Source organism: Rhipicephalus sanguineus, chromosome 9 (assembly GCF_013339695.2).
Source record: "Rhipicephalus sanguineus isolate Rsan-2018 chromosome 9, BIME_Rsan_1.4, whole genome shotgun sequence".
Classification (NCBI taxonomy): Eukaryota; Metazoa; Arthropoda; class Arachnida; order Ixodida; family Ixodidae; genus Rhipicephalus; species Rhipicephalus sanguineus.
Window position 1 is genome coordinate 77,232,537 of NC_051184.2, and position 23,566 is coordinate 77,256,102.

General features: G+C 46.5%; 1 protein-coding gene across 3 annotated transcripts in view; it reads right to left on the reverse strand.

Annotated features, from left to right (window-relative positions):
- LOC119405343 (transcriptional activator protein Pur-beta) overlaps nucleotides 1-23,566 on the reverse strand; it is a 119,923-nt gene that overhangs the window by 16,176 nt on the left and 80,181 nt on the right. For all 3 annotated transcript variants that reach the window (XM_049419261.1, XM_037672177.2, XM_049419260.1), the window contains exons 5-6: nucleotides 23,444-23,564; nucleotides 19,513-19,619 (exon numbers count right to left, since the gene is read on the reverse strand). In XM_049419261.1, coding sequence (XP_049275218.1) covers nucleotides 19,513-19,619; nucleotides 23,444-23,564 — 228 coding nt within the window. The remainder of the gene's footprint in view (nucleotides 1-19,512; nucleotides 19,620-23,443; nucleotides 23,565-23,566) is intronic.

Below are 23,566 nucleotides of genomic sequence, written 5' to 3' on the forward strand. Positions count from 1 at the left end.
GGGAAAATATAATGCAAAATGGAAAGAAAACACCGATTAACAGCACGTATCAAGGCAAACAGGAAAATATTATGCAAAATGGTAAAAAAACACCGATCAACAGCACGCATCATGGCAAACATGAAAAAATATTGCGCAAAATTGAAACTTGACAGCAATTAACAGTAAGTACTAAGGCTCTAAGTTACGGAAAACTGGAGAGGATTGGTTAGATGATTCCACTCTAATACAGCATGCAGGAAAGAGGAAAACCGAAAAGCCATTTGGGTGTACTGTTTGGTCAGGTTCACCAACAACCGTGCTTGGGAGAATGCAGACTAGGGGCACTGCCGTCTCTTGCGGGTAGCAATTGCCGACAGCGCCACGTTTTAAGCCAGAACCACGGCCTTTGAAAATGGAGAAACAATTTTAACAACAACTGCCTCAAGAAGCAAAGTTAACTTGCGGATAGAACTTAGGCCTGACGCTTCAGCGTGACAATACGCGCTTGTTCTTCCTGCCTACTACAGACAGTAAGATCTTTTGTGCAATCACATATTTCGTGCTCATACTTCACTAGCGTTATTATTTGAAAGTAAATTTATGGGTGTAAATTGTTATGGATAAGGGAAGAGTACATCTTGATTACTTGGTAGTCGATTCAACATTCAAGAACAGATAATATTTGTATTTGGCACATCCTCAAAAATTTTGATATTCGCGCATGTTTAAAATTTATAGGCAGACACTGTAAATGGTAGGATGTTATCAAGAGAATGCTTTACCGAAATAGTGTTCTTCAAATATATTCAGTGCTGCAGAATCCTAAATCTTGTGGGGAGCCATTTAGAAACAAAAAATTGCCCTGACAATACATGCGAAATTGGCGAGGGGCAAAGCATGCAGTGCGCACCAGTATTTCCCACAGCAAAATCGCTGCTAAACGGAAATGTAAGACAGAAGAAGAAGCAGGGCCTGACCGAGGTAATTCCCCACACTGTTTTGAAAGAGATTTCTTCCAAGAGGCACTAGTGGTGCCACGCCTGAAACCGGGCATGTAGGGAAGGGTGTTTCAGTTTCACTAACGTCGTCGGAAAACTGTGTTGGAATGCAGCTTACCCTAAGGTGCTTCTTCTTCTTCTTCCCTACAAACCCAGCTTCAGTTCCCTACGGCATGTAGGGAAGGGTGTTTCAGCTCCACTAAAACCGTTGACTATTTGTTGGGCTAACTGTTGTTTTCTTCCATTTTTAGTGGACTGGTGGCAAGTAAAAAGCACCATCATTTTGCAGATATGTTTCAAGAAGTAGCGTTTCAAATAGATGACTTTACCGTAGAGATCCACGTTTGTGTCTCTGGTTTTAGATAAGAAACTTGAGCACCTTGGTAAATTTCATCGGGGATTCTGACACCACTGCTAAGCCAAACATAATGTTTTAGGTAGGGGTGTGCGAATATTCAATATTTCGAATATTTTTCGAATAGTGTTTGCTATTCGATTCGATTCGCACTGGAATTTTACTATTCGAACTATTCGAACTTCCCAAAAACAAATACAGTCATCGTCCGATTGAAAGTAACCCCTTCAGATTTTTAATATGCTTCACCTCATTACACTCTCGTATTGCGGCAAAGCTGCCTTTCAAGCTCCGTTACGGTCGAACTTTGCCAAGACACAGTCAACGTCCGATTGGAAGTGGTCCCTAGATTTTCAATATGCTTCACCTCATCACACCCCGGTATTGCGGCAAAGGTGCCTTTCAAGCTCCGCTACGGTCTCAAATGTACTAACTCCTGGTTCCAACATGGAGATGAAAGATGTGGCAGAGGTGGGGGCTCAATTAATGCCGTTTTGGACCTGAAACTTCGGCAGGAAGTCCGACAAATCGGAAGCCGAAGCTTTTTAGCATCCAAAATTTCAGATGTTCTTATGTATCAACGTCTACGAGGCAGATTTGGAACTCCGGACTTGAAGGGAGCACATCCTTGTCCGCCACATCAGTTGGGCTTCCACAGAAGTTGCAAGAGGACGAGAGGCTGAGGAAATGACATCTTTGCCTATCACATGTAAAGTGTTGTCGGCAACACTTTGGTTGCACCAAACCATGTACATAAATACAATTCGTCCTCTACACTGCCTCATTCTTGATAAGACAACTATGAAACACGCCGCCCCAGTGCTTCATCAACCTAGCGAAAAGAAACACTTTCATGTTGTTATCTCATATGAATATGCTTAGGAATCCTTTCTAGCTTTTGTTTCTGCAATTTCGCTTCGAAGTATTCAAAAAATGTTCTAGAAATATTCGAGAAATATTCGAAAAATATTCGATTCGATTCGCACTCACACTTCAATATTCGAATTCGTTTTGCACCCAAAATTTTGCTATTCGCACAGCTCTAGTTTTAGGCAGTAACGACGAACCTTTAGCTCGTAATATGCATAGATTAGTATGGACCGGTGGCAAGTCGTGGGATTCACCCAATTTTTGTGGTGCACATCCGTTCATGATGAACCGTGACGATGACATGATATGCCAACAAGCCGAGAACCTAAGGTGCTTCGCCCCTAACAAGGTTAACGCATCTCCCAAATCAAAGCATTGCCAGTTACCATGCTTTCTGTGAGGCTATGGGGGACAAGAGGGAGACAAAAATGATGCCTCTTGTACTATGATATTGATGAAGGAGCGTGCAAAACACACAATTACGTGCACATAAAAATTACGCTAACACAGTTGCATTCCAGCGCTCGTGTCCAGCACCCGCATAAAAGTTATGCAAACGCAAGCACTGGACTGCAAATGTGTTTGCGTCATTTTTACCTGTGCGTGATTGTGCGCTTTGTGCACTGCTTCATCAATATTATGCCCCACGAAATAGCCCATCAGTGAATATTAGGTCTGTTATAGATCTAAATTACCCTATTAATAACACCCCTCTTTCCATGGGAAGATGCTTAGTAAGCTGAAAAACACGTGCAAAAAAAAAAAAATACGGGTGCCGACACCACCCTAGAGGTTCCCAGACCAACTCACCGTGACATTGTACGTTTTGACGGCATCCGCTAGGGCCTAGGTCGCACTTTGACAATGGAAATTGATTATGTTGTGTTCTACGAGAGCCGGACGCTTCACGTAGCTAGTTTAACAAAATTTTATCAAGCTCATCTGGCCAAACTAGGAAAAAGAGACACTGAAATCTGCGGCATCCCACTGACAGATGAATGCTGAAGTTTCAGCGAATGAGAGAAGAAAATCTTGAGGGCTCGTTTCTTCGTTTGAAGCAACCTTGATGAAAACCAGCAGATAGTGAAGCCAAGAAAGGTATAGGGGATGTTAACTGTACAGTTTTTAAGTGTATTGTAGTAACTGCGATACGTGTATTATAGTAATTAAGTGTGTTGTAGCAATTGTAGTAATTGTGGAGTGGACGAAAAGACAACTTGCCGCCGGCAGGGACTGAACCTGCAACCTTCGGATAACGCGTTCAACGTGCGCTAACAATTGAGCTATACGGCGGCAGTCGTCCTCCCGTACACTTTATCGGGTATATCTGTGCATGAGGCCTGGGAGTGTTAGTCAGCGCCGCTTGTAGCCATGATGGTGAGTGACAATTTCAGCGAGAAATTCTAGGTCGAAACCTCAACCCCCATATTTTTGTTCCAAAAAATGAACCTAACTTATGACGGTAGAGTGGCCAAAGAATAATTCGCCAGTGCACTCTTTCTTGAAGCGTCCTATCTTGACAACTGACAGGCTGCCGCATGAAGGCCAAACTACTCCCTTGCCTCCCAAAAACCGTAGCGTGACTCGACTACAGGTCGCACTACATGAATCGGCGCTCGTGTCGTCCGTTTCTCGTCCTTCGTCTGTGCCGCGCTGCACATTTACCCGAAGATGTTAATATACCAACTCGCCCAGATCGCCGTATTAGTTGACTACAATTCATAATCGTGGGTCTACATGGTGGACCCCAAACAGCCCTTTCTGCCCGCAGACCCTGCTTCACATGAACCTCTGCTTCCAATTTGGGGAAGCCATGGCCTGGTCTGTCAGGCATGCGAACCAGAAATGCCAAACACATTTTCACGGGCCACCCCTCCCCATCCTCAGCTGCAGGCTGCATGTTTGGGGGGCTGGTGTGTCCAACGAGGTGTTTTCGTTTTTCTTTTTTAAGCAAATGTCGCTAGTCACAGATTCCAATGGAGGTGCTGTCCGATGTGAAAGACCCGGTGATTTCGTGCCCGTCAGCAACGCTGGTCACCCACTTTCGCCAAATGGAACCGTCTCGAGATTTTCAAGCGAAGCTTGTTACGAGTTACAGATTTTGGTGACGGCAGCGGCAAAGTATGCGATAAACACGGCGAGTGTACAGAAATGTGGCCCTCGAAGGTGCACCAGTCACATGCGTATCTGTATGCGCTGTTTTCCAATAATTGATGCTCTCTCAATCATGGGCTTGTCGGTGATCGGCCATTCCTGATATGGCAATGTGATCTCTTAATGGTGTGACTTGTCATTTTACGTTGCCACATTTCATTGTTGCCTGATATGAATGCACGACCAAGCGTTCCGGTCATTGGGCACGATGTCAATGGCATGCGTGCATACTCAAGCTCCGCCCGCAACCAATCAGAGTCATTTCGCTTCCACCAGGAATAACAGAAAGAAAGAAACAAAAAACGAAGAAAAGTATTAGGTCGGGCGCGTACATGCCAAGCTTCGCTCAACCCCATTTTCTCGATAGCGGAAGGGCTCCTAAACTTTTTTTTGGCAGTCGGGCATGCCAGCAACTTTTTGAACATAACGTTTCTGTTTGAAAATTTGTGCGCAGCACCATTTGCAGCTTGAACTAGCGTCCCCCCACACTCACTCTCTCTCTCTCTCGTTTTGGTCCATATGTGTGTACACAAGTGGAACAAGAGCGACCAAGAAGTAGTGCTCTCGTGCCTTCGAATGTCACGCAACATCAGCTACCCACGAGTTGAGCTACGATTTATTCTCAATAAACTCTCTTCATTTTCTTCTTTTCTTTACACAATGGGTGGCTTGATTTCCTCCAAGTGGTGCCGAAACTCATCAGAACAGCAACCCACATCAATGGCCCCAAGGAAGTCGCCTTCCTGCCTACCACTTCATTGTACCCCGACATTTAGCTGCTCACTGAGGTTTCAAAGCATGGAAGCACTCAAACTGAAACACAAGACCGAGAGCACAGTGGAAGGATATGAGAGGTGTGTGAACTGCATGGCGAAGCTGCGGAGAGAGTGTGGCACAAGCTCACTGTAGTTTCTGGCTCTCGCCAGTAGATAGCATTGGTTGTTAGGGGCCTGTCTTGCGCATTGAGCTAATGGGAAAATTCAAGCACTTAAGTCATTTTGTACGAGCTTTTGCAACAGTCAGTGGAGCTCACTCGTGCATAACGGGGGAAAATGTTTTGCACCCCTTTGCACTACTGGGTACAAGACGTGCACGGAAAGTTTTCGCTGTTTTGTGCACCAAAAGACAATGATCTTGTGGAGGTGAGCAATCTCGAGGAAGGATCGAGTCCTCTGAGTGACAAATTTTGTCTGCGAAAAACGTTTTTAGCCCAAACTCGTGTGCAAGGAATGGACGGCACATCCACAGAGAACACACACTGATGAACGTGCCGCGACGGGCGACTCTGTCAAAGGACGCTGTGCCGACATTCCCCAACTGCCCGGCATACCTCTCCAAAGATTCTAAAAGCAGGAAGAGGCCGGCTGAAAGGACACTTCCTGTCTCGTCGAAGAAAGGTGCTACACCTGGTGAAGTTTAAGTGCCAGTGACCACTAACCTTCACGCACGTCATCGATTGAATTGTATCCAGCAACTCTGCAGGCACTGCTGATGTGTGTGGACCAGGTGAAGAACGAGGCTGCAATGGGTTGTCTCTCAGAGAATGTTCCGCGTTTTCCCGCTTGCTTGATGCAATTCCATTATATTTTCTTCCCTCAGACACGGGGTGTACCAGTTTTGCGGAACACGAAATTTCCGAGAAAGCTACGTTCCCGCTTTTTGTCTGAGCACACAGCCTCCAAATAAATGTTCCAGCCTGTAGTTGTGCCTGCTACCCATACAGCTATCCGCTAGGTTAGAAGCGCCGTGCACTAACAGAGTAGAAATTCGCATTTTCCATGGAGCCCACGTCCTGAAAAAACCTTTGTGGGCGGGTATACATAGGCTAGAAGGACGGCAACGTGAAAACCATTGTTTTTTCAGAGCTGAAGTTAATGAAAGAACTTTCCATGCCGTCGGAAGCCGTAAGTCCATTTACTCCTTTCAGCGCTCCTCAAATCATGCAAATCAACGAGAATATGCAAATACACATGGTCTTTATGCAAATGTGGGTTGCCTTGTCAAAAATTTGCAGTGGCTTAGCTCGTCTATGCCAGGATATACGTAGCGTTAGCAAAGGTGCAGCTGATTATTCTTAGCTTTCCAGATTGTCTAGGATCATTAGCCTTCTTCTGTTCATTCTTCGTACACTGAACCGCTAATTGCCAGGCAACTACTTCAGGATCCGATGAGATAAGCTTCTCGGCTCTTCTGCGCCGTCGAGCCAGCATTTGCGCTCTCCTTCTCATGGCGTTACCCACCTGCAAACGCCAGTCAGAGGCGCTATCAAGCGGCAGTGGCTCCAGCACAGTGTCAGATGGCAACTGCACAGTGAAGGCGAATAGCTGCAGCGCGCTCCGGCGCCACTGTGTCTATGGCTACGACGTCACTCCTCCCGAATGCAGTGCAGGCCAGCAGCGGCGAGTCGCGCGCGGCAGGTGTCGGGGAGCGCGTGAGATGCCAGCTCCGGCGACCCAGCTGTGTGACATCACTGATCCTCGTACATGCGCAGCACGGCTCATGACCATCCATGCGAAATCGGCTCTGGCTAGGCAAGTGTAGCTAACGCTACAATGAAGCTTTTACCTTTTGCCTATATCTGCAACTCTTGTGTAGGCACGCTCGACGTATCTGCCAAACTCATGCCTGCAATCCCGTCCCTGTTCCGGAAACAGCTATATCAAGATTCGGTACCACTAAAATAAACACGCAAGTTAGTGACTTTTTACAGCATGGCGTTCTAATGAAATCAAATAAGTTGAATTCGAACGCTTTTTACACAACTTCTGTTACTGTGAAAGCATTCGTTGGCAGGAACTATAGAAAAACTGTGAGCAGGTTAAATTCATTGCTATGCATGCATAACTTAACGACAGCTGACTTATAAAAACTGCGTGACTATATTTAGTAAATGTGACGTGAAGCTGGTTGATGAAAATGAAAACACAAGTCGGGTGATGACGTTCAGGCACTCCATTATAACTCAAGAAGACACGGACCAATGCATCGTAGGCTTGTACAAAAGCAAATGTGGGTATCGCAGCCTGCAGATGTTCAAATATACGGAGCAATATGGGATAGACTACACGCACAATATGGAAAATCAATGACAGCCGATCGTGCATCTATGATATAAGACTGATGGCAGAGCCGTTATTCAACGTGAAAACTGAAGCAAAATAAGGAATGATTTGACTCCTAAACGCTCAAAAGAAACATCACCCCACTAAGCACCCTTTGCTTCGTTGTGCAACAGCACAATCATCATCGCAGTGGCGACGCATATATGTAGCATGTGCCTCTTATTCAAATACATCGATTCACAGGCATTGTCATGTGACTAGGGGGCTCGCGTAGGTGTTTGGCTGCTTCTCATTTCGTAGTCACCGTTATTTACTGTAATACAAACTGCAGACTGAAGGAGCCACTTGGCTAGCTGCGTTTCTCTGACGTCCATTTATACGCGCCTACATTCACTTCAGTGTCTTTCACAGCAGTCAATCGCCATAGCTTGAAAAAAAAAAAGAAAACGAAAATACGCAAAAATAGGCTCTGGAACTCGTTTTATCGCTCATAATGGCTCAGCTATGCTTTCCTTATACGCATACAGCAAGCCAGCGAGACCTCAACGCAAGGCCCCCCAATGTCTCGCGCCAGGGCCGTAATTAAGGGGGGGTTGAGGGGGTTCTGACACCCCCCCGAAATCTTTTCACGCTTCAATAACTTTTCGGGTGACACTAAAATAATTGCACGCCCTCACAGCGACCACCAGTTGCCAAAGTTAGCCGTTCTACACACAAACACCCCCTGAAAAAAAAATCCTGGGTACGGCCCTGTCTCGCGCCATCTGTCGCAGAAAGTGCACAATTACAGCGAGTCTTCTATTGCATTTGGAGGCCAGTTCACACACCTCTCTTATTCTTCCACCTTGGCCGAGAGGTTGCAGTTAACGTTGCTTATCAATGATATCGAGCCAACGCTTGGTCCACACGATGTGGCATCTTTGCATTCTCAGCGAATGCCTGAATCACCTTCACAATGACTTGAGAGCTACCAACCAAGTTTGGCTACTTTCCACCAATTTGGCTTTTTTTTTTTTTAGGCCGGTGAAGACAGAAAAGACGTCTTGGTGTCATGAGTAAAGGGGCATGAGGCACGTGCTGAAAGTCAGAATGTGGCGATGGTGTGCGGGGCATGGAAAATCCCCCGACGGTGTGCACTCCTGCCACGTCCGCGCACGCCATTGGCCGGGGAAGGCCAATGGCGTGCTTTTACTGCGCCTGGCATGCGACCCGAGCCGAGGCGAGGAACCCCAGGAGAAGAAACTGGCATCGTTCGGTGGAGTTCGAGACGAGCAAGGTGGTGAAAGCCAGCGTCGCACCCGTAACGAGAGAAGCAGGGGCCCAGTTCTGGAGGCAGCGGCACGAGAGGGCCGGGGGGGGGGTGGGGGGGCCGCTGACCTCGGTGTCAACTGAGTGAGACTTCCTGGGCTTGCAGCAGCCTCATTGCAGCAGTTCTCAGGGCATCTGCAGCACTTCACCATCTCGACAAGACGACTGCAACCCACAGTTGAATCGTCAGAGAGCCACGTCGGCAGTTTGGTTGAGTGGCACTGAGCAGAGGCCGAGAGTTAGGCCTAACCTTGCAAGACTGAAGTTTTCAACGAAGACCAGGGTATGGGCGACGCAGAGAGCTGGCGAGTCGGCTGATCAACGGTGATGACTGTAAGATGTCTACAGGAACTTCAACGATGGGACATGGCGTCAACTTTGTCACCGAACCAGAGTCAGCGAACACCACAAACAGTGAGAACGTTCGATTGGGGTAGCGACAGACTGAGAAGCCCTAGTGGCCAGACTGTTTCAAGCTAGGGGAGCTGTGCGCTTGAATTATTTGTTATTTTAGTTAGATATGCCGCACTAGCTCAGTATCTTTTGCATGTGTCACTTTTTCTCGTGAGTTTGGAGTGTGTTGTTAATTTTTTTGCCGCGTTGTGTAAGACGAAGTTTGTTTGCCGTGCCACCGCCGTCTCCCGTCTGTCTCTCTCAATCCCATCCACACTGCAAGCACTCCCGAGATACGCGACACTTGGCCACTTACTTGTTCCCACGATTCGAACTACGTTATCAATATCTTGTCACGTTGCAGCCGCTAGTATTCGAGTATGCGGTGTCAAAACACAGGAGATGTGTTTACAGCTCCCAGAATTGAATTTGGCGTTTGCATTACACAAAAGAAAATACTCTTGGATACGTGGCTGGGGGAAGCACTCTTGCGTGGGTCCTCCTTTTGCAGACCACCTGTTGCTGAACGCAACATTAAAGGGGAAACACTTTTCCATGTAATCATCGAATGACTTCATTAAATGTGACTATTGACTCACGAATCAACTGGCATACAAATTTTTAGAATCTGTCAAGTACGAGCGAAGTGACAGGGATTTGTCGCACGCTTCAAGCGCTTTCTATCTGCTTTCATGCAAGCGAGGGCGCTGAAAGCTACTCGCCAGCTTTCAGAAAGAGAGTGTCATTTCTGCAACAGTGCGAGAAAGTTCGTCATTCTGCATAAGGTGAGTGCTCAGCAATTTACGCTTTATTCTCAGGAATTATGACTTTGAAAGGGTTCTTGCTGTAACTATTTACGTTTCCACCAAAAGGCTCTTGCATTTAGTCATTTAAACAACGACATCGCTGTTTTTTCGCATACGCGTGGCTCCTCTGGTTACTTTTACTGCCCTTGGCTCAAGTTGGCTACTTTTTGGCTAGTTTTTCTCATTTCTTGGCTATTTTCTTGTCTTTTCAACCTGGCAACCCTGTTGCCGAGTATCGGTCCCGAATGTCCTGCAGTAAGATTTTTTGGTGGACAACAGGACAAAAAAAAGACTTTCCAGTGCGTGTTTGTCGCTCCAACTTCAGTGCATAGTTGCAAGTCACTGCAGATCAAAGCTGTCATAACGACGAAGATCTGCCACCAATCCATTACACGACTGAGTAAAGATTTCATTGACAAGCTCGAGCAGCAAGGTTATAACATCTCTGACATTGATCTAGCTGAAAGCAAAAAGGCTGTCAACACCTTAACTGGCAGTAGTGGCCAGGGTTGCCAGGTTTGGCTACTTTGCGCCAAATTGGCTACTTTTTTAGGCCGGTGGCGGCAGAAAAATTGTCTTGGCTACTTGGCTCCTTTTTGGCTACTTTCTTGTCCCCTCGATTTGAGTAAAATTATCAATATCTGGTGATGTCGCAGCCACTGGTGTTCGAGTGTATGGTGCAAAGCGTGCTTCCGGCTCCAATAACTGAATTTTCCATTTTGATTACGCGGATAATGAATTTTAATGAGAAGGATGGCGCTGTGGCTTAAGCAGGCGTAAGGTTCAATGGTCGATCATAACATAAATATAAAAAAAACTAAACGTGTATAACCTGCCAGTCAAGACGGCGTCGCGCACGCTAAACAATGCTTTTGGATGCCTGGTCGGGACTCGGCGGGAACTGCTGCATGGAGCCTGTTTTTGCAGATCACCCATTGCTGAACGTGGCTTTAAACCGAAATTGCACGTGAACAGGAATCGAGAGCGCTCCGCATCCAGGGCGCTGTGCACTCATCGACATTAGAAATAGTATATCCGACATTTCAAGTGAGAACTGAAAAACCAGAATGCGAGAGGAAAAGGCGGTAACACAAGCGCTCACTAATAACAGCTGTTAGTGAGCGCTCCTGTGGCCGCTTCTGCCTTTTGTGTACTGTTTTTTTTTGGTGCTCTCTTTAGAATTATCGTACCAACTCACCCAACAAACAATCCTTCTTGGATATCTGACGAACTGCTTCTATCGTTTCTTAGGCTTAGTACGGACTGCGACTCTGGATTCGTCATCACGGAAGAAATTTTTGCGAAAAGGCTTCCATTTATGTTTCAATGCCGTAACTCATGCCGTAGACTCAATTTTATTGTGGCAACTTCTAGTCATTTCAAGAGAAGTCACGCAAGGCGCGTGGAGAAAGACTCATTTTTTTCAACAGCGCGAACACTATGTCGTCATGCATGAAATGATTGCTAAAGTCAAGAATTTATGCTGAAATCTCCGGAATGATGATTTGAATTGTTCAGGCAGCACATATTTACAATTTCGCCGGAAGGCTTTTGCATATAGTCATTTAAATACAAATGCAGAAGTTGATTTCACACATGCGTGGCTGATTTTGGCTACTTTTACTGCCCTTGGCTCAAGTTGGCTACATTTTGGCTACTTTTCTCAATTTTCTGGCTATTTTTTGTATTTTCGACCTGGCAACCCTGGTAGTGGCGTAGCCAAAATATTTCTTGGGAGAAGTGATATGCTGCCAGTAAAAAAAAAAAAACACTAGCCAACCACTCTGGTTAACCAGCAATGCTGAAACATGCAGCCCTGATATTTATCACTGGGTTAATCCCGACAGTTCATTAAGGGGGTATGTGGCAATGAAAACTATCTTGGTTATTTCTGGAGATAAAGTGTTGAAATTTGGCATGCAGATGTGATACGTTGTGCTGGTATTATGACTGAAATCTGTTTTGAGTTATCTGTAGTAGTGTTTGAGTTACAAGACTTGATAAGACTCTCACTGTCTGTCATCCCAAAATTGATTAATGAATTAGACATAAGTTCGTCAAGATTTTCGCACAAGCATATTCACAGGGGCCCATTCTGTGCCGTAAAGCTATTGGTTTATTTTTTAGTGTTCAAATAAGCGCACAAAAAAATTTTTGAAATTGCTTGTACTCATGGTCTTACTAACAACTTTAAAAAAAAGCCAATTATCAAAATCTGTATGATGTGCAGGCAAATATGGACAGCTTTACGGCACTCACCAATGTCTCAGGATCTAGGCGCAGAAAACGGAATGGTTATGTCCTTATTTGTTGAGAAATGGCACAGGGATGATTGATAGCAACTGTTCAAAAAATGAAAGCCGAGAAAATGGGAGCTCAAAGAAAATGGAGCTAAAAGCTAAGAAAATGGAACTCAGTAGGAAGCTGGTTTTATTTTTCATTGGAGAAATGCAGCTGTGTGGCCATCTTGAGCTCTATCTGTCCTCTCTATGATGACGCCAATACGGTGGCATTGTGTCGAGGGAAAACAGCAGATTTTCATTTTCTAAAGCCCAATTTTCTCATCGTTTCTGATGACAGCACGCTAGTAAAATGCTTCTCTTTTTTCAACTTCTACTGTTTATTTTGGTCTAATATTTCACCATGACCTAAGACACGGTCCGAGGATTGCAGAAAAAAAAAAAAATTGAAAAATTGAACATTTTGACCAAATTTACCATTCCCATTGCCACGTCCCCCCCCTTAACGTCTTTCCAATTCATTGGTTGCCTCTGTCCAGAAAACCTTCGTTGGTGTTTGCCGCCCATGTGTTGCCTTCTTCACTTTTAATGGACCAGTGGTAAGTGGTGGAGCTTGCCTAACTTCTGTGACACATACGTGCTGGGAATTCTTGTGCACATAGGACGGACTAATTTTGGTTTCGGCTAGCCATATACAGCTTTGCTGCAAAAGAAAAAGAGAGCCTGGGCTCATAGTCATTTTTTTTTCTGCTTTAGTAAAGACAAACGGTTCCTTGTTTTGTTCACTGTCGTGTCTTCTGTAAAGAAGACGAAGCAGCGCTCGGGCACCGGCGCACGCTTGGCAAGCACGAACATGGAAAGGATGACGCTAGAGAATAGAACAGCCAGCGATATGGCGGTACGTGTGTTTCTTTCCTTACAATGGCGCAGCCGACAGGGCAACCCGGTGGTTTCAGGGCACTACTTAAAAGCCAACTCCGGCGATTTTTTGGCCATGTCAAAGTAATGGTGCTTTTATGTTCCGAGACGCTCCTGTTACGGGCCAGATAGCAGAAATACTCGGCAAATTGGAGAATAATTTTAAATAAGTAAAAAGCGCAACACCGAAACCGAAACCCAACCGAGTGTATTGTCTGCGTATGACGTAGACGTTGTTACGAACGAACCGGAAGTCGTGCAAGGCATGCCGGTCACGCCGGCGCGGAGTATGAAAACTGTGACAGCCGGGATGAGCAGCGAAGCGCCGGCCAAACCAACGCTGTCTGTCGCCTTGTGCACAGCAGACGCTCGCCATAGCGGCCTAAGCGCCGAAGTTAACGGTGCCCTCGGCTGCGTCACTTCCGCCGCCTTGCCAACACTGACATCACAGACGCAATGTTGCCAATAATTGTGGGAAGCCAGGAGGGCATTTGCGGACAATCTTTAAAACTCATTTGCAAACAATCTGCGCATCTCTCACGCCTGTAATTTGGCATAAATGACGGAAACGTGCAAAGGAACGTACCCAGCGAATTTCATTGAGATCCATCGACCTCGAAAAATCGCTGGAGTTGGCCTTTAACCGGCACCATGCAACTTCGCACCAAGAATGCGCACGGGCTCCTCTCGCCTGCGGACGTCGCTCACACTTCCCCATGGCCACTATACCACGCACAAGACTCAACAATCATCTCAGACACCAAGGGCTTCCTAGGCCGCACTTCCCTGGCTGTCGAACTCACCACCACGGGCCGCCGCATACTTTGCGGACGTGGTCTTCGGCACGTCGGGCTCCTGCCCAACAGCAGCGCGGAGCTTCTGTGTGGCCTCGTGCAAATGTCACAACAGATTTGACTGCTTGGTGATGTTGGGTTCCGGGTTCCGGCCTGCCACCTTAACCCTGGCTCTTTCGGAACTGACCGAGTTCCACTGTTTCCAAAATGACGCTGATGTAAGGCTGGCGACTATCAATGCACTCAGCTCTCACCACGCCTGGCCAGAAAATCTAAAATGGGTGATGGCCATCAACCACCTTCACGGTGCTGCAGAGGCCTGGCACAAGTACATAGGCGTGAGGCAACGGTCCTTGGTGGAATGGAGTGGCAGGCTCTTTTCAGCCACGTCCCGCATTGCCGTGATCACCTACCCCTCCATGCTAGAAGGAACCGGGAAGAGAACCACCACGACACCTCAGCTCTGCCCTGCATTACCCAGTCATGTCTCGGCAAGCTAACTCGAGAAGGACATTATCCGACAGTGCGGCTGGGGCCTGCGCCAACCAGCCCTCTTTCAGACATAGAGCTCGTAAGGGCAGCACCTCGATTGTCTATCTGTTTCCCAGAGTATCTCGTTTGCCAATAGTCTCTCCCTTGCCAATTTACCATTCGCCGAGTGTTCATAGTCTCTCTCTTGCCAACAGTGCACGGAAATGGTAAAAGTAAGTCGTGTCTCAAGATGTGGACGCCGTGTCGCAAAGGGACGCGTATCACCGGCAAAGAGTGACACGCTTTCCGCTACCTGTGGTTGGAGACGCTGGCCAGTGCAAGTCAACCGTTGCCTAATGTTGCCGTCTTTCGTATGACCAGAGCGCCATTCGGCCCGACCCGTAGCCACTTTCTTTTGACGGCGACCACCCGCAGTCATCGTGAACAAACGTCGTCTGCTTACCCTGAAGCTACAGAAATGCTGTGGAGTTCCGTATATGTTGACATTGTAACAGGAAAAGGCTCGGTCGAAGACCGAGCTTGAAGCTGGGGCCTGAAGCCGCTGAGATATTTTCGAGTGCCTCTATGATGGTAAACTAGTGGGCGTTGAAAGGCCCACGTCTTCTCGGCACACAATCGTCGCAACCTCCGGAGTTACCTCTCGGACAACTCACAGGAGTACTGAAAGAGCTGGCATTAGTTGAACATGCAGGAGCAGAAATAGCTGGGCTGGTTGGAACATCATTAAAGGCGTACGGACATGAAAATTCTCAGTTCTCCCTTTTTTGTGTCAAATGAAAGATCAAGCCCTCAAGAGCCTAGAAAATGTACTGGTAAGCGTGAGTGCACTCTTAAATAACTGTAATTAGAGTAAGTTTTTAAATGCTAGTTTCGTTTCCTACTGTACCCTAACGTACCGACACGATACGAGCTTCTCGTCGCATGCTCGCGCAAGATATCGTGACGTTTCCACGGCCATTTTCGATATTTATGGCAACACACAAGTGGCCATATTGAATGCTTTTGTACCTGACATCATCACAACTAGTCATACTGGTGTGTGAAGTCACCAGAATTGACACTGTAGCCTGACGTCCGCTAGTGTCGATATAAGTAGGTGTGTCGTGAGAAAATAGACTTTAATGTCAAAATAAAATATCTTAGCGTTTACAGAGCTTCACACTTGCTTAGCGCCGTGTCTGTATAGGTGTCAGTACGCCTTTAAGACCTGTCTGCTGTGTCATTATATCTCGTGTCCCCTGTCTATAGAAACGTTCCGTATGGCTATTCCAATAATTCCGTACGTTTCCGTAAGAACTTTACGGAAACATATGGAAAATATAAGGAAAACATACGGATTTTCGCATGGAACATATGGAATTATCGGAATGGCACACGGAACATTTGAATAGGGCTATAAAGCCGTTTGTTCTTGTTTTAATAGTATAACATCCTGATACCGACTGTGTTACAGCTTGGATACTACAATTTGCCTCAAAGATGAAGCGGAAAATGGTGTCCTGGGAGCCATGAATGCAGAAGAAATACAAGTCGGTGAACTTTCCTCGATAATAAAAGGGTGGCAGCTAGTCACAAAAGTCATCGGAAGATCTAATGTGTGCCAATGCTACAACTTAGCACCCTCTGCTGTGTCGCAGGTCTGACCGCCGCCTTGGTCAGTTGCTTCGCAGCCGCTGGGGACTGAGGGCCGAGGGTTATTTGGTGTATTCATGTGGGAGGTAGTGGCCAAGTACTACACCAGGGTGGCCAATCCTGCTCTGGTGAGGGAGTGCATTGCTGGCTGTGGTCGCCAGTGAGGCTGCACCCCAGGCCTTTTTACACAATTCCCATCATCACGCGGACTTTTTTTTTTTTTAATCCGGTTGGGAATAGTCCGGCACCGGGATTCGAACTACGGACCTCTTGCATGCGAAGCTGATGCTCTACCACTACGCCATCGCTGCAACCTACTTACCTACGGAGCAGAAACCTGGAGACTTACAAAGAGGGTTCAACTTAAATTGAGGACGACGCAGCGAGCGATGGAAAGGAAAATGATAGGTGTAACCTTAAGAGACAGGAAGAGAGCAGAGTGGGTCAGGGAACAAACGGGGGTTAAGGACATCATAGTTGAACGTACCCTTTTCCGAATAAACTGCGCTGTTACCACTTGAAAGAGTGACCGTTTCGGAACCTTTTAAAGTAGCAGGAATAGATTTCACCCGGTCCCCTAAACCTTAAACATTAACACAGCTAGGCCAAAGTGCATATTTCACGCGTGCCGTGATTAACTGTTGCGTCTCCGAAGTACGATTAATATATGACTGCCACAAGCTTTCACAATGCTTTTCGACGTTTTGGCTCACGGCAGGGACTTCAGTTGTAAATTCAGACAATGCCTTAGCCTTCAAGAGCCAAAGAGAGCTTTCGAGACTGTAGCAATCACTGAGAAACAAAGAAGTATTAGGCTACATCACTAACCATTACCGTATTTACTCGAATCTAAGCCGATGTTTCTTTCGAAAAAACGATGTGCGAAAGTGGGGGGGTCGGCTTAGATTCGAGTACCAAGATTTGACCGCATCCGCCACCTACCTAAGGCCCGGCTGTGCTAGCAACATGGCGGTTCACCACGTGCCGATCTCAGGCTACCATATGCAGACGGCTCTGCATGCACGTCAGAGGGTCATTTTCACGACACTACGGTAGCTGCATGGTGACGAGTTCGCTCAGGCTAGTGGTGGTCCCCATGGCAGAGGCGCAAGCGCAGAGTTGGTCAGTTTTCTGGAAGCGATCGTGCAGTGTAGTCGTGCCTTAAACATGTGCTCGCGAAACGCCTGCACCAATTGTGCTTCAGAAGCCATGGCACCAACCAAGTGGTGCCACGACAGCGCGGCCTTTAAGCGATGTTGCGGACAACTACAATGACGATGACAACGAATAAACATTCTACGTAGTAAGTGCCTATGGAGCGTGCGCTTGTGCAATAAAAATGCTGGGTTTTCTGCCGACACCATGCTGGCAGCGTCTGGTGGCAGTCAAGGAAACTGCCGCCGTTTCTGTTGCCGACGGAAGCTGTTAGGCATGTTGCTGCCGTTCCCCCGCAGTGACACAGGGCCTGAACGTGGAGCGTGTTCGACCGGATTTATTTCTTGCTCCGTCACAGCGGACTCCCTGTGTACCGTATATACTCGCATAATGATCGCACCTTTTTTTAAAAAAAATTGACGCCAACTTCGGGGTGCGATCATTACGCGAGGTAAATTTTCCGCGAAATAATATTTCGAGCACCGAAAACGCAAACAAGTCGCGTATCAGAATTCTTACGATAGCTATCACGAACATAGCCAAAAATAAAAGTAGACTAAGGCTTACCTTTGTAATAAACGCACACATTATGCAGGAACTACATGCATTGCATACTGCCCTTTAATTTTTTCATTCACTGACCCCCTCACTTTCATTCAGAGTCTGAAGCGTCACTGGCGTCAGTGTCGTCGCCGCTCGATTCCCTGTCGGAACCGGCAGTGTCATCGCAGTCCCACAGAAGGTTATCTTCCGTTCCGTCGAGCGCATTAGATATGCCTGTATTCTGATTTCGTCAACGCCGAAATGCCTGCCGGCAGCGTGGTTGCCGTGCTCGAGCGCGTAATCAACCGCCTTCAGCTTAAACGCGGCAGTGAAACTCGCGTATCGCCCCATCGTGAACCGGCACTCAAACAAGCAACTACAAAGCACGCCACCACGTTACAGAACGGCGATAAAAACGCGGCGATGGCGGCGACGCGGCTTTTTCAGGAATTATGGGAATTCGTCGGCAGCTTGTTGCTGCGGGATGACAACAAGTCAACCAACAAGCGGCTGCCGCTGTAACACTGCGGGATATCAAAACCACGTGATCCAAAACAAACATGGCGGCTGACGGAGCTAAGCGAACGCGAACGCGTTTTTCTTCGTGAGTCGTGGAGGTCGCTGAGTGCGTCACGCGCGTCAAAACAGTTTCTTCCGTCGAAATAATGAATTCTTTCGTTTAAATCGGTAAATTTGCGGCAACAGCGTAGCCATGTCCGCTTTTAAAGCACAGAAACAGAGATGGGCGCGTTCAGCTGCCACAGACGTAGAAACACATGGCGGGCATGTGGTGAAAACTAGGGCATTTGTCTTTGCTGCTATCCTAATACGGCACGTTTCCGCCAAGGGTGGGCAAAAATTAGGAATCTGTTTGGTGCGTGCAGTTCACTTGGTGAGTCTTGAAGTGTTATTTAACGTAGCGTTCGACAGATGGTAAACGTGATGATCATCAGCTAGACTTGGCACACGACATATCGCTGCGGCAAGTTCGGGGTGCGATCATTACGCGGGGAAAAAAAATCGAATTTTGACGACAAAACTTAGGGGTGTGATCATTACGCGAGTGCGATCATTATGCGAGTAAATACGGTAAGCTCGCAGAAACTGATGCAACAAAAAAGAAAAAGTATGAAAAAAAAGAAACTACGTGTCCACTAACGGAACGCCCGGTGTCATCTGCTCACGAACGCTGCCGAAAAGCATGCGCAGGCGTGTTCACCTAAAGCCGGCTCATGCAACCGTCACTTTTTTTATTTCATTTTTTTTCCTGCTCCGTTGTTGTGGCTCTGTGCCGCAAGGCACCACGCCAATTGAAGTGCCTCCATCGAAGCATGTTTATGTTATGTTGGTGACGTTATCTTGACAACCACGGATGCCCGTCCTAACGGGAGTTTCACCTCCTAAATACTTCTTGCTCCGTGGCTAGAGGTAAACATCTACCCACAATGTGCGTATCCCAATGTGTTGACGGTCTAGTCGGTGCTTGTCCATAGGAACCATTAGCACAACAAAATGAGATAAGAAAGACGACAGGCCACAGCGCTGCTCTCAACTACTCTCAACTCCAAAAAATGGAGTTGAAAGCAGCATTGTGTCCTGTCGTCTTCCTCGTCTCGTCTTGTTGCGCTAGCAGTTACCATGGGTGAACAGGTACACTGTAGAAGGCCCCAAAACAGATATGACAGGTCAGAACCCCTGTGGTGCCACAGAGGTGACAATGACGAGAGCATTCGTTAAGCCGACAGAACAGGCAGTTGAGCCGAATGCCCCTGGCACAAACAAAGCGGCCTCCTCGAGAAACACCACTCACCTCGGAGATGCGCATGTAGATGCCTCGGGTATTCTGCCCAATGTCGAAATAAAACGTCTTGTTTTCTACACGCATGTGGCGCCCTTCGGGTAGTTCTCCTTTGAAAGCTGCGAGACAGAAGCATCGACAGAAACCCAGGTCACTACTTGCTTGCATTTTACGGCAGCATATATATACGCATGACCTATGGTCATGTATTACACATACATGACTACAGGTCATGAAATGAGCACAAATAACAAACGAGAAGTTCTGGCGCCATCCATCTCACAAGCAAAGAATCATAATGTATGGGCTCAGATATGCGCGCCGTAATATCTCTGAGGCCATGCACAGCCAATAAAGCCATTTTCGTTAAGCCTACCCATATGGCTAACAAGACACCAAGAAAGAAATAGCTTTGCAAGAAAATCTTCTCATTAAAGCATTACGTGTAGTGGTGTGGAAAGAAACACAGGTGCCTTTGACAAAAGGCAAAGTCGGCTAAACAAAGCGCGCGTTCAAAGGAGAAGTTTCGAACAAAACGACACAACTTGGGACGTGAGGTCATGTCACAGTCCTGCAAAACACGAGCGTGAACTTGACGGCCTGTGTGTGCCGCATACGCGATCGCTGCGAGCAGCGTGTCGTGTGCATTCTTGTCGCTAGTGTGGATGTGCCTTCTCATACCTCACTTGCTGAGTGAAAAAAAAAAAAGAAAAAAACTTAGGACTTGCATTTTGCTGCACAGCACTACACCCCACCAAAAAAACCGTGTAAATGAGCTACTAGTAAGGTTAGCCCATTTACCCGGTAACGGAGATTCCACTACCGGAGTCACCCTTCGCAGAATCTTCATTACCTCAGGTAGGAAAATTCCGTTGTGATCTCCGTTACCAAAACACTATCTTTAGAAACTCCGTCATCCTGGCAGCAATGATTCCGTTATGGAATTGCCATCAACAGAATTTCTGTTACCCTGGTAACGTAGATTCGGAAGGTAACCATGTAGTACCATGCACCACTTATAAAAAAAAATATCTCTGACAAAGGGTATCTCACATATTTTTTGTTCTTCACAAACTAGCAAGTAGCGGCTAATCACAGTGTAGTCATTGTTGCAAACAGCACACATGCACAAGCACCGTTTGCTTGTAGTATTATGACATGGCAAATAAATGTGGTCGTGGCTACAGTGATGGCACTTCGCGCAAGTTGTGGCCCGCACCATACGCCGATAGTACTGCGTCCTCATCTGGACCACAAGTGCTGCGCCTCGCAAGGCGTACAGTCATGGACGATTGAAACGTGAACAAGAAATCACAAGGTGGAACAAGCTTCATGAGTGATAACTGCAGAGCACGATCTTGGACCACCAATTATGTTGTTACCAAAGACACTTCTGGCCTCAAGTTATGTGTGCAAGCCAAAATTATGCTGACAGTACATGCTGACAGTAACAGGAACAAAACAATGCTTTTTACTTGACCCTAACTTGTTCCTGACTTGTTCATATTTCATTTGTCCATGACTGTATGTCCTGATTGGATCAAATTGACTATCGTCTAATAAAACTTAAAGGGACACTAAAGAGAAACAATGAATTGGTTTAGATCGATAATTTTTGCTCTGAGAACGCTAATGTCGTTAATTTCGCTATCATAGGTTTATTACGGGGGGACGTGGCTTTCGTATCGCGAAAAATGGCAAAAAAATCAAGGAGAATTCAAGTTCAAAGTTTCATTTTTAAATTTCGTGCCGAAATCTCCCCATGTGATGTCATCGATTTCAAAGTGTGTTTATTGTATCTTGGCGCCATTGGCTCAACAAAATTACCCCAAACTTGGTATGTTAAGTCTATGGCCCCCTCAGAGGACAATATACTTCATTTTTACCGATTAGGAACTACGCAGTCCCTAGTAGGCGCCGTCAAAACATGTGACCTCACGGCGAATGGTGCGGAAACTTCAAGGTGGCGTCGCCACCCACATTTAGTTTTTGCGCGTTTTCTCGCTTACCAAGTGTCATCTCGCAGGAAGCGTGGTGTTTTTGGCATTGTGAAAGAGTACTTTACTAATATGAGAGAAATTGCTTTGCTCTTTAGTGTCCCTTTATAACAAGTCCCGAGAGGCCCTGCCCAGAGAACCGAAGCATGAGAGCCGATCGCCTCCGCGACTGAAGAAATGGTCCCGCTCGTGCACTCGGCACTGTTCTCCGAAGGCGGGGTCACCGGCCGTCCAGCTCATGACGCAAGTCTGGAGTGCGCAGCCATTGGTGCAGGTATGTGGGCATCCACCTTTGAGGAGGAAATGCTGCACACTTCTAAGCTCGTATCCGACTATGAATTAGAATAAGTGCTAGCGCTTTAGCGTGTCGCTGCCCTTTGTGTAGCTGTAATGAAAGAATGCTATCACAAGTGATCAAGGACTAGAGTGGCAATCGATAGCTTGCACGTGACGTCATGGATGCACAACATGGCTACAACACGGCGGCTTAGATGACGTCAAGGCAGTATAATCAAGCAGTGATTAACCTGCTTTAGTGTGATAACAACATCACTGGAACGTTGTTGGGCCTTTGAGCGTGAATAACGAAGGAACGAGCATGTGTTGTACTGATAACTCTAACGGGACATCACAAAGTTCGCGACCCACCGTGTTGGTGCTCCAAAATGGGTGTTTCAGAGACGTCAGTGCAAGTCATCTATATCACAACACACAAACAGTCTTTTCTTTCTTTTTTTTTTTCAAATAATGCTTTCACTGGTTTTAGGTGTCAGAGCCATGACACGATTATGAGGCATGCATTTGGTAGAGGGCTCTTGGCAATTCCGACCAGCTGGGGTTCTTCAGCGTGCACTTTAATTGCACATTATGTGGGCCCCCAGCATTTCGCCTAGTGTAGATATGAAACGGCCGCGGCCGGGAATGAAACCACGTCTTTTGGGTCGGCAGTCTAGCATCATAACCACTGAAACGCCGCGGCAGACAACACCCCTGCTCCTTTATTTATTTGCTGGTCTTCTGGACCAAAATATCGCCAAAAAATAGACTTTCTGAAACATATCTTTTTTTTTGCAATCTAGGTGTTGCTGCAACAATAATGTGTTCGGATGGGTACTCATCTTTGTTATTTTGCTCTAAAGTCAGCTTCATGGCCATTTTTCAGCTCGCGAACAGCCCTCGAAAAAGAGGCACTTTTCTCCCATGCACTGTGCAGTTGCCCACGTTATCTTTTGATGTAGTTGTCAGATATCAGTATATTATTGTTGCAATTGAAAGCCTCTGCATACCTACACACAAGAAGATTAAATTTAACATCTTTAATGAGAAAATTTTTTATTTTGGCGATGCAACTGACAAAAATTTCGGGGTTCCCAAGCAACACATTACAGATCGCAAGCACTTTTATATGAATAGAGATAAAATTACAGTGATGGTTTAGCTGTGATCTCCGGCTGTTCTAGAATATGCCCACATAAAATTTTCTAGGATATTCAATGACGAAATTGCAGAAAATGTTAGGAAAATTGATTTTTCACATTATATTGTCTCAAAAAATACTTCAGATAAAAAGAATGAATTGCATATCGGCATTTAGCAGACCAAAATATACCTTTCCTAAAAATTTCATTTTTACATTACAAAAATTAATTTTTTTTTTTGAAGATCATTATCTCCTACCCCTTAAAGCAGAGGTGGCCAGCAGACTGCAGCACACCCTGGAGCACACATTTCAGATGGTAATTGTGAGGTATCCATACCAGTCTTGTGCTAATCTTTTTTTTTTTTTCCTCTCTGCAGATGTACACGGCTGCCAAGTGCGTGCAGAGACCCGGTCGTATTCAGCGAATACGCAACTACATTTACTTGGTTCATTTGACAACGGCTCTACGGATGTAGCCGATACGGATCACTACGATAAGCAGTGAGAGTCAGAAGGAGCAACTCACCTCCGTCGTCTGTGCCAAACTCTTCTAGTAAATCTGTGAGCGCGTCGCGGAACTCGATCATACCCTGTGCGGGAATGGCAATCTGGGACCTAGGACCACCTCGTGCTATCGTCTGGGACACCT